This window comes from Poecilia formosa, unplaced genomic scaffold (genome assembly GCF_000485575.1).
Source record: "Poecilia formosa unplaced genomic scaffold, Poecilia_formosa-5.1.2 Scaffold389, whole genome shotgun sequence".
NCBI classification, from domain to species: Eukaryota; Metazoa; Chordata; class Actinopteri; order Cyprinodontiformes; family Poeciliidae; genus Poecilia; species Poecilia formosa.
The window spans coordinates 72,950-84,783 of NW_006800328.1; the positions used below are offsets into that span (position 1 = coordinate 72,950).

General features: G+C 39.3%; 1 protein-coding gene across 3 annotated transcripts; it reads left to right on the forward strand.

Moving 5' to 3' along the window:
- The first annotated feature begins 625 nt into the window (after positions 1–625).
- On the forward strand, positions 626–11,250 carry LOC103154501 (GRAM domain-containing protein 3-like). 3 transcript variants are annotated; one of them, XM_007575799.2, is made up of 14 exons: positions 626–937; positions 1,569–1,697; positions 2,983–3,073; positions 3,163–3,232; positions 3,311–3,414; positions 3,503–3,598; positions 3,675–3,746; positions 4,757–4,837; positions 4,996–5,107; positions 5,706–5,822; positions 7,981–8,071; positions 8,209–8,313; positions 8,396–8,480; positions 10,482–11,250. In XM_007575799.2, the coding sequence occupies exons 1-14, from the start codon at positions 843–845 to the stop codon at positions 10,518–10,520; spliced, it is 1,287 nt and encodes a 428-aa protein (XP_007575861.1). In that variant the 5' UTR covers positions 626–842; the 3' UTR covers positions 10,521–11,250. The 3 variants fall into 3 exon arrangements, with proteins under 3 accessions (XP_007575861.1, XP_007575862.1, XP_016518227.1); XM_007575800.2 differs by having other exon boundaries at positions 2,986–3,073; XM_016662741.1 differs by lacking the exon at positions 626–937 and adding an exon at positions 1,376–1,475.
- Positions 11,251–11,834: the final 584 nt, after the last annotated feature.

An 11,834-nucleotide genomic window follows, 5' to 3' on the forward strand; every position in this document is an offset into this window, starting at 1 on the left:
AATCCTATTTTTAGTCGCTCTCTTATCTGTAGGGGCCAGATGCCAGTGGCTGGTGAGAAGCTAACATGTGTCTCAGATGCAAACTGTATGTTTTGGCTCAGTTTGAAACAACTAAAACTGTTGAAAATGTGGTTTTATGACTCTTACAAATGTGTACTGGTAGAATATTGCTTGTTTGGGGTCATTTGTCATAGAAGTTAACTTTCCTAAACAGGGTTTAGAGTAACTAGATGTGGTGAACGTGGAATTTGAGCTTTTTGTAATATAACATTTTTTCTGCAGAATTCATAAAAATTGTATAAAAAAAATTTGACTGATACATAATGGCATACCTGCATGGGTACGAAATGGTTTGATTTTAGCACCGGAAGGACGAAATGGGAACACAAAAGAGACTCCGACAACACACGAAACACGTATTAGTTATATTCTGCTGCCCCCTGCTGGAACTGCATGTGAAATACACTGCTACCTGATGTTTTAGAACATTTTAAAAAACTTTTAAAAGCTTACAATGACGCGAGTAGGAACACTCGTTCAAAACTCACACTAATATTTAGCACAAAATAATTACACTACATAAATGTTAGACTTTATAAGTCGGTGTTAGGACTCCGCTCTTCCCCGTTTCTCCTGACGTTGTTCCCGGCTGCTCCCTCCCCATTCTTCCCGGCTCCTCCTCTGTGCTTCTTCTCCGTCCATCGAGCCACCGTCCCAAACCACACGAAAGAAAAAAAAGGAAAAAAAAAAAACTTCCCAGACTTCCTGAAAATCCTCCGCTTTGCGAGCGCAGAGGGGAGGGAAACCGACGGTGGCGGACGAGGAGATATGAACCGTAAAGTATGGTCCCGATGAGCGAGCAGGCGGACGCACCTCTGACCCCGCTGTCCGCCGCAGATCAACTTCCCTGCAAAGACTCCCGGGGGAAAAGCTTGACGTGAGTCTGGATAAAGATGCCAGGCAGAAGGGCAGGCCTTGCTTCTTTTTTTCCCTCCTCCTCTATATTTGTTTGTTTGCTTGTTTATTGCTTTATTTCTCTCTCGCTCTCTCTCTCTCTTTTTTTTTTTTTTTTGCTTAAGTGGAAACGATCCAGACATGATGGACAACCGCTATTTGCATTCGCGTCCTGCTCCATACTTTGTATGTAGATGAAGTGGATGCGGTGACTTTAAATAGCCGGATGCGGCGCGGACGTGTCGCGTGCCACAATGAGAGAGGGTTTCATTTGCATTCAGAAATCCAAGATGTCCAAAACTTTCCTGCAACGTACTTTTAAAGCGTATTATGTCAGCCCTAGAGGTGGCGCCCTCTAGGGTCCAATTTACGCGCAGGACCAAAACAGAAAAGTAAAAAAAAAAAAGGGCTTGTCTTTATTAATGCCTCCTGGCTACATGTTCAGTTAGCCATTAAAACAACAACCGCTGCAGAGGGAGGAGGAAGAAGAGGGAAACGAGTTAAAACCTGCAGCAGATGATGTATGGTGGCTTCACCCAGGTGTAAAAAGACTGCATGCAAAGTGTAATTGAACACCTTCTGGGATCTTTGACTGTGCTCTCCTCTGCTCCCAGGTCCTCAGAGGGGAACAATGAGGAGGAGAGGAGGCAGAAGAGGCGTGGACTGGCACCGGCAGACCTCCAGCTGCTGCTGGACTCCGAGTCAGAACCGTCAGAGAGCAGGAAGAAACCAGCCAGCATCAGGTGACCACCAATGCATCACTGCTTTAAAAAAAAAAAATAAAAATTTTTTTTACGATTAATCCTCATGTTTAGTATCGAATAGCTTTATGTTAATCGTTCTGTACAGTAAAAATTAGCTGGACAACAATGTCACGACTTATTATCTCTTAATACAAAAGCTTCAATGTATGTAGCGTTAAAACCTCACAGGCATGGAGCTGTAAGGTTTTAAAAACGCCATGATTCAACGACTTTACATCATACTTTACTTACCGTTTACAGTAAGTAAAGCAAGATAGATTCCTGTTTTATTTTTTCCAGCCGTATGTAATGTAGCCGTGGTAGGGTTGTGTTTCTTTTTCCTTGTACGGGATCATTTTGATCCTTTGTAATCTCTGTGCAAACTATTGCTTGAACTCAAGGTTTCGCATGTGCAAAGGTTAAAAAAAAACCCTACCTGGACTGCTGAACTTTATTTCAGGTTCATACGTTTAATGAGATTCTCCACATTTAATAAAACGGGTGAAAGTCAAGAAAACAAATCGATTAATCCTATAGATGCAGCAAAGCATTGGACTGACGGTGTGTACATTTTCTGAAAGCATACTTCAGCTTTTTACATTTTTAAACGTCACTTTAAAGCTGGAAAGGAGTTGACTTTTTAAAAAAATCTTGATCTTGTTTTTTTACATAGCAAATCGAGGTATTTTAAAAATGGGTGTGTAAACTTGTAATGTCCACAGATATATTCACTTTTTTTCTTTTTTGGGGGGGTTGTTTCATATCAGAAGTGATGATATGAAACTTCTGTTTCATATCATCACTTCTGATATGAAGGGCTGATATGAATCACTTCATATCATCATCAGAAGTGATGATATGAAACTCCTGTTTCATATCATCACTTCTGATATGAAACAGTGTATGTATGCCTGTGTTCTAAAAAGTTTCTAAAACCTTCGGTTGCTGCACACTGCTGGGAAGCTAGCTGAAACAATGTTGTTACACTTGTTTTCTTTCTCGAGGTCATCATTCCACGAGAGCCTCATTCTAGCCTGTTCCTAGGAATAGTTTTAAAGTTTGTTGAAACTTTCCAGCTCCTACACGTCATGAATCCTGTGTAGGACCAAGGCGCTGTTTACAGATTCCCTCGGCTGCCTTGTGCTAAAGCAGTCTCAAAGTAAACACACACATTCAGGATCCGACGTTTGCGTTTGACTGATAATGTGACGTATAGCTTTCCTTCTGCCGAGGCCGTCGTCGTACCGGGCCGCCCGGCTGTAAACACTGACCTTTTTTCATCCAGCAGACAGAAGCCCGTGGAGCCGCTGTCACCAATGCTGAGCCTGAGCGACTTTGAAACCAAGCTTGACCGGAAGAAATCCCAGACCAACCAGGTAGCGATGCGTCTTCGAATCCCGCCGAGCTTTTCCACCCGTCCGCTGTTCTTTAATGATTCTGTGTTGTGCTCTTTCGTTTCCCGCAGTTGTCAAAGACCAACGCGCATTACCACAAGTTATTCAAGGCGGTCAGCAAAGATGAGCTGCTCAAACAGAGTAAGCTCTGTATCCTCCTGTTTGGATGACTTGTTTGGGTTGTTTAATTTTGGAAACTGAATACTTGTTTGCCACCAGGTTACACCTGCGCCCTGCAGAGAGACATGTTGTACCAGGGCAAAATGTTCGTCTCGCAAAACTGGATCTGTTTCCACTCCAAAGTCTTTGGCAAAGACATCAAGGTATGCTACAGAAAAACTGCAAACAGGGAACTTATGACAATTTTCCAATACTGATCAGTTGGCGTTAATTGTGCTTCCTCGTTGCCAGATTTCCATCCCGGTGATGTCGGTGAAACTTATCAAAAAAACTAAGACTGCGTTATTGGTGCCAAACGCTCTTGTAATTGGAACTACAGACATAGATGTAAGTAAATTGTACAACTGGTGTTCTTCTTAGAATATAAGCATAAAAGTGATGTTTTCTTTTGTCTTTTTTTTAGCATGTCTTTGTATCATTTCTCTCTCGAAACAACACCTTTAAATTTCTGAAATCCATCTGCCCTCATCTGGAGGTAAATAACATCCTCTTGTAATGTCAGATAACTAGTTGTTTGTATTTTTTAATATCTTTTTAAAATAACAAGATGTCAAATAACTAGTCGTTTGTATCGTTTGTATTTTTTAATATCTTTTTAAAATAACTAGAACAGGCAAATAAATCATTAGGGTGAAAGTCATTAGCATTTAGCAACTACTGTTACATTAGCTGGTATTAACTTTTTGGTTTCAATTGCTGTTAAATACAGTGACTGACCAGCATAGAAAAGAAAATGCAAAAGTCAAAAAGAATAAAATGCTCTCCCAGAAGTGTTTTTTAGTGCATGTGTAAGTGCTTTTGTTGTTGTGTTATTTCATGTGCATTTTGTTGGCTATTTGGGGGCATTAAATCAGGTATTTTTTTAAATTTGTAGTTACTTAATAAAATATAACTTTATATTATATTCAAAAGTACTTTTAGCAAAAAATGACCAAGCTAGCAAAAACTGTTTTGGATTAAGCTAAACTAACATAACTCTATATGAAGTTAGCTAGCTAAACATAGCTAGCTAAGGAACTAGCATTGTTAGGTAATTTTCTTTATTTCTAGTAGCGATGGGTGTTAATTGGTAATTTGTAGTAATTTGTGGCATTTATGTCAATAACAACTATATTATATTGTCAATAACAACTATATTTAAAAAAATTACTTGATTAATAAATGTTGTTTTTGAAATACATTACATGGATTTAGTTCCCCAAAAATTCAGGTACTACAAAAATATAACACACCTATTAGCATAAATAGGCTAGTTTCATACATCAGGGACATAAAGAGCACCACTACAGACAATTGCATTAAACCATATATTTAAGTATTTTGAAGTTATCTGGTCATCTATGAAACCAATATCTCAAAAAAATCAATCGTTCAAACAAAAAAAAGTAACAATTTCCAAACATATTGTCTGGTTTTGGGGGTTTGTAGAGATTTCCACCAGCACTTCCAGTTATTCTTCTAAAACCCTGCATGTTGTCATTGCAGGTGGATAAGATAAGTAGCAGCCCTGTAGCTTCCTCCTGTGAAAACAGCTTCAGAGCTAGCTGCCCCACGTCGCTTCCTCTGGTCAGTAAGGGGTCTGGTCCTTCCATTTTCTGCCATGTTTGTTCAGGATGAATTCATTGTACCTGATCCATTGTGAAGGAATGCGGACGTGCATTGTTATCGTGTAACTCAACACCCCACTGGGGCTTGCTGTGTGCTTTGCTGCGTGTGCGCCGCAGGACTTTTCTGGAGACTTCTCCGACCTGGATGGAGTTGTGCACCAGAGGCGGCAGGACATGATGGAGAGCAGCAGCTCTGGTTCGCAGACTCCAGATTATGATAAAATAAGCGGTGTGTGTTTTGTTTTTACAATAAAATACCATGGACCCCACCTTCATTTACTCTGCTCACAGTCACAGAGTCCTTGTTTTGAAAGGTTTCAGATGTCATAGTCTTTGTTTAGGGCAACAAAAACCAAGTAGGATTCTTTCTACAGTGAGAACAGTTTGCAGAAAAACACTGCTAACCCCCCTTAGGCACTAAAATAATCTTTAGCTAATAGTTTATTAGCTAAGTAGACTACTATTGGTTTTGGGGTCTATTTAGTGGAATAGAGTAACTAGTCTATTTAGAAAGTTGACAAATGGCTACTATTTAGCTAGTAGTCTATATAGCTACTACCTAGTAATTAGACTAGTATCTAGTAAGCTATTTAGCTACAAGCTAAACTACTATTAAACTAGTATTAACTTGTAGCTAAATAGGGTTAGGGTAAATAGAGTTGCGAGTTAAATAGAGTACTAGTTAGTGTATTTAGCTAATAGACTCCCCTCATGTTTTCTCTGGTCATAAATGGCAAGACCACTTGTTGATTTGTGAAGTATTTTGAGGTAGTGTTAATATTTACTCAAGTAACTGGGCTGACAGCTTCTCTCTGTTTATGCCACAGACTTTAGCAGCCTCCCAGACACATTTCTGAGTGCAGCGAAGACCAGAGAGGTTTCGGTCCACGCAGACATTCACCTCCAGAACCCGAGCCAAAAGCACGGAGCCGCCCTCAAAAATGGTATTTAAATCCTGGAGTAAAAAACAAAAAAAGTCTCGGCATGTTAACAAATAATCCGTTTAACTGTCATTGCTTCATTTTGCCTGATAGTTATGAGAGCAACATGTGTCTCATGAACACAGTTTGTCTCTTCGCCACAGAAGGTTGTTGTTCAAAGTGAATTTATAGATCTTTAATATGTTTGGAGGATATCTTTTTATTTGCAATTTTCCGTTTCGTTAATAATTAATCTGTATTTTTGTCTTTGTCATGATAAGTTGCCACGATAAATTCCAGTTAATGTTGAAAAAAAAAGACTAAAATGTTATTTCTTCTTTTTTTTTTCCACTGTTTTTTTCCACGAGAGAATCTATAGGTATCAGTAAATTTGGAGATTAAATGATTAAATGAAGCCTCCATGTTTAATTTAACAATGTATATCACTATTCAGTGCGTGGCGTCCTGAAGAAGCTAATTTCAAATAGGAATGTCATTTTTCAAGACCACCATTTATGTTGTGGCGACATGAAGTCTGCAGCATGCACTTACCTAAAAAATAAGTAAAAGTCATTTTCAATACAGTTTTTTTCATCGTAACTCTTTGTTTTCACAATAGTACTGCAAAATATCATAATAAATTAAGTCCATGTCACCCAACCGTCTTGTACGATCATCACAAAGTGGAAGGAGCATATCACGTGTGTCAATTTTCAAGTCATTCCTTTGATTCGCAATTGGATTTAGACCTGGACTTTGACTGGGCCATTCTGACACAATGTTTGGAGTCGGTTGTTTCTCACACAGTTCAAACCGCTCCTGCTTTATCAGATAGACCGCGCTGATCTACGTCTGTACCTCTAGACAAAGAGAGTGGATGAAAAGTAAACATATTCTTGGCACATTGTTCAGGTCAGAAGCTATAAATCAGAACGTTGCTTGTTGAGTCGGCCTGATGCAGGATCTTGGGAGGCAGCCCAAAGTCGTCTTTATTTACGGCAAAGCTCACCGTTTCCAGGCTTCTGCTACATCTCAGAGCTGCAGCGTGTCCATTCAAAAGGTTACTGTAAATGTCAGCGTTCCTTTGCAGTGTTGAAAAGTGTTTTATTGTTTTCCAGGCATGGATAAAAATGAAAAGAGAAAACGGGTTTTGGAAAATGTTTCCTCATTTTCTAAATCATTCTTCTTACATATTCCAAAGAACAACACCCAACCAGATGTTAATGATGGCAGGAATTACAAAAAAATTACCTTAATTTGCCATGTTGATTATAATATTTTACAAATTAGCATTTTTGAATTTTGACTTTGACTGAATCCACTCATCCAAAACATTTAAAGGGGCAGCATTATGTAAAATTGACTTTTTTTTAGCTTTACATCAACAATAGCATGTTATAATGTTATTCCCTCATCAAAAACTTGACTGTTTGTGCATGTTTGAGAAATCCGTTAATCTCCATGGCAACCATTCAGCTGAGCAAAACGTCTGGGTGGACATAGCTCCGCCTTCAAAGACGAAGCTCCTCCTCAGAACTTCTGTTTTCAAATGTCAAAGCTTCCACCTCACAGAACCCCTGATGTCCTCCACTCAGCTCCTTCAGACTAGCCAGTAGCAATTAGCAAACACCTGGTAGAGCAGCGCATCTGCTGAGCTCATTATTAGTGATGAGTTCCTGAATGCGTCGTTTCAGAAAGAACATGCAGACAAAAAGCCTGATTACAGGGCATAGAAGTCAAACTTTCTTTCAAGTCAGTTTTTATAATAACTGAAGGTAACATAGTTACTTGATTGTACAAAAAAATGGCACCATGTGACTGGAAAACACATAATACTTCCACTTTAAAAGAGACCAATAAACGACCTGTTTTAACTCCAGACGACTTCAAATTAATCTTTAACTGGACTTGTGGTACAGACACTGTTTCTGAAATGCCAGACTTAGCAAAACCAAGGCTAAAGTTCACCAGCTATTTAAAGAACTGTAGTCTAGAAATTCTTTTTTTTTTTTTTCCCCAACATGCCAAAGAGAAGTAGCGCCCTTTTACCACACTCTCAACTACGAGATACATAAACATATGAATTCTTGCTATTGAAAATGTTTAAAAACCTTTGAATGTATTTTCCTACTTTTCACCTCGTAGCATGACATATTTTCCCTCTTTTTATCTGTGACTGTAGGCCAAAGCATGCCTCCACATGGACTTAGACCAAAAGACTCGTCCTCACAGCCAAAGTCCTTACACGTCATCCTCTTCATCTATCTGTTTTTGTGAGTAATCGCCTGAATATTATGCGGAGTCAACCAGCTGCTGTCTTTCTGCGTGCTAACGATTGTTCTGTGTGTAGCGGATCGTGGATTGCAACACATGCTGCTAATTTTTTTTCCTTTTTTCTTTGTCTCCACAGAGTCAGCATTCTTGTCTTGTCCTCTTGTTACATGGCCTTCAAGATTGTGGCTCTTGAGCATCGCCTGAACTCCCTGCTGTCGATGGGGGAACTCGTTGATAACGAGTGAGAGCCCGGAAAGTCTCAGCATCGTGCTTTCGCTACTTCTGCGATCTGCTAAATAGTTTAAAATTGTACCTTGTTGCAGAAATGCTGGGAGCCAGAGGTCGCAGGTCGAAGTGAATGCTGAGATCTACGGGGAGCTTTCCACTAACCTGTTCAAGTTAGAGAAGGTTTGCTCTGCTCGTTTACTGACTGCACAAATCTGTCGTGTATTAACTCGCTGTTATCGCCTCTTAGCCTCAGGCTAGCAAAATGACCGTTTCAGAGGACCGCTTTTAAGATTAGGAAAATCATGTTGCAGAGTTACTATAAATGTAAAACACAATCTGTTCATGTTTGCAGAGTAAACATGAACAGCAGCAGAGTGGCTTCAGCTAGAATGATGACTGTAAACAAGAGGGAAAGCTTTTACCTGGTTCTGTCCAGAGGGAACATGAGTCCACTTTGTCTGATATGGGAATTAATCTAGAAATGTAAATGGTTTAAAGAAACTCGCTTTCTTCAAAAGATATTTCTATTTGCTAAATGCCCACATTTTAAGAGCAAAAGTTTTTTTTTCTGTTTTTCAATTTACAAACATTTCCTTAGTATTCGGTAAAATTGCATTTAAACTGAATGGGGTCAAAAGTTGTGGGAATTTCACAAGCTTCTTATAACAATTTACTGGAATTTGAGAGAAGAAATCAGATCCATCCTGAGGCACATGTGAGTTAAGTGGGCTCCACACCACCAGGGGGCTCCCAAGAGCAAAAAGATAGCATGATATATATTTTTTTCTTAAACATTGAATACAAACTAGACATGAAAAAAAAAACTATTTCTATATTATTTTTATAGTTGACACACATTCCTGCTGCTTCCACTGTTGGGGAAATATAAGATTTTAAACTTGTTTACTGTAAATTCAGTGTTTTACTATTTTAACTTTCAATTAGTTAAAATAATTTTAAATACCACTCTGCATTTCAAAATCCAAATATTTTTGTTTGCTTTTCCTGTAAGGTTAAAACCAACGGCCATAATAACACCAGTGCAATTTAAGCTAGTTACAAATGGCGCTAATGACAGCAGGTATGTTGACCTGCTGGTATGCAGGTCGTGCGGGGGGGGGCTCACGGCCTCAAAAAGGCTTGGGCCGGCCCTGTGTGAAAGATACAGTTTTAATGCATCAGTGAGACTTTTTTTTAGGAAATCCCTTCACACTCAAGAAGTAAAATAATCCCTCCTGACTGCAGCTGAGACAGACTTCACTTTCATAAAACATTTCCAGCGATCCCGTGCCCTGAGATCTCGGTCAAAAGACTCTTTCACAAAACAGTTCAGTGTCTTGGCTGCAAAGATTCACCCCGTCACCTGTTTATGAGTCACGAGTCCAGCTGACCAGCTGTGTCACAGGGTTAAGTCACTAAATAGCAGTGTGCAAGTTATTAGTGGAGCTTAGAGATACTTTAAAGTCTTAACCTCAGTTATGTTCTGATGTGATTATCTAATAAAAATGAGCAACAAAATAAGAAATGGCGTTAGCACATTGCTACAGGAGAAAGTCAATCTGAAAACCATCAGTTTTATTAAATAATTGAGAGAACCAAAATTCCTCCACAACAGTGTAAGAGTCTGACAAGCTATCAACTCAGATGAAACTCAAACATATTAGCTAAAATTCAGGATTCAGGTGGAGACGAACATTAACGGCAAAGAAAATGAAAAGTTAAGCTTTCAAAAAAGGAGAAAATGTGGCTCAAACCACAGTAAGCTACTAATGTCTCAAACTGGAGACATTAGTAGCTTTACGCTCCATATTCATTCAATAACGATTTCTCTGCATTCTTTTCCAATTGCTGTGGCGCGCTGCACCAAATTAAAAACACCTACGTCTCTGGGTTTCATTTTGATAACAGAGTTAGCAGTGATGGCAAGTTAAAGTATCGTCTTTTTGCCCTCCATCATCGTGCGATTGCTCACAATTTCACAAAGCAACACTTTTGTTTCCATCATTTGCTAAGCTAACTCTCCATAGCTATCTATTCAGCATGTAGAGATGACACACAGCAAAAGTGTCAGCTTGTCCCGCGCAAGACCATAGTCATATTTTAACAAATATACAGCAGTCTATTGTAACCGGCTAATCAGTGTCCCTCTGTCTTGTCTCTCCTCTTGCTGTTTCGCCATAGATTCAAAGGAACCTCAGGAAGCTCCTGGAGGAGACTTAAAGGAAGACCTGCGTCTGTGTTTCTGTCCAGACGGAGGCTTGGCTGGTAGTTAGAGAGGCGGTGGGAGCTGTGCAGCACATTTGGTGGCTCTGTTGCCAAAGCATGGACAGCTCACACGCCCAGAGCTCAGTCTTAAAAAGCTGTGTGAACATTTGTTGTGCAATAATAGCCTCGCTCTGTGTTTCCCTCAGGACTTTTCTGTCTCCTGTTTCAAACAAAGCAGTGCTGCAGCTTTAAGGCAGCATATTTTATGTACTGTATTTTAGCTTGCAATATCATGACAATGATAGTTTTTTTTTAACACACTCTCACATGTATGCCTACGTATAGAAATATGACCATGAAGGTTAGGTTCAAAAGTGCAATTGTCAGTGTTTGGAAACATTTCTTAAAAGGTCAAAGGTCAAATAGTGCTCTCTTTCTCTTAGAAGTGAAATGCTAATAGATTCTGTTTACGTCCTGCGTATAAATCACTCAGCTGGAGATGTTTGCACAATATAGTCAAGTACTTTCTTATGGTGAAGAAAAAATTCATAGTGCTTTTGTAAATATTTGCTCTAACTCACTTGATTGTTATGAAAAAAAAAGAAAATGTTAATAATGAGATTATATTAGGTCTATTTATCATAGATGTTTCTCTTGATTAACTTTGATGATCAGATGCTTTGATTTTGTAATCTGATAAATTATGTTCACGAGAATAAACTCTTTTCTTCAAACTTTTGTTTAACTGAAGCTTGAAGACCAGTGTTTAGACCGCAGACATTATGCAGTTTTTTTTTTTTTGCTGTGCTGGTATCAGTTTCCTAGATTATTGGGTTTTCCCCACACCTTTCCTGTTGAGGCAAAAGCTGAACTTTTGCCTCAACAGGATTGTCTCTCGTCGGCAGACGGTGGGTTACATTAGGTTGGTGTGGCAGTCGAATGAACGCATGTGCACACAGAGTAACCCGATAACAGGACCGTTTGGTCGAATTCAACATGTAAAGTATGTCTGTTTAAAAGATTTGATGGAACTAGAAAAACAAAGGTAAAGAAATCAATTAGATCATGTGTTGCCTGAATCAGTGGTGGAGGCATAAACCAATTCGAGGCTGGGATGTTGAGCTAATCAAGGAAAATTTAAAATGGTTGCAAATACCACATTGTGGAGAAACCTAGAGAGTACAGCAGGACGTTAAAAGTGACTCCTTCAGCGGCGATACTGGTGGTGCGAAAGGTGAAAAGGAATCCAAGGGTCACCACCACCAAGAATGTAGGCCAAGCAGAGAGTAACACAGTCCAGCAAACACTGCTGGGTTTCATGGGTGCAAA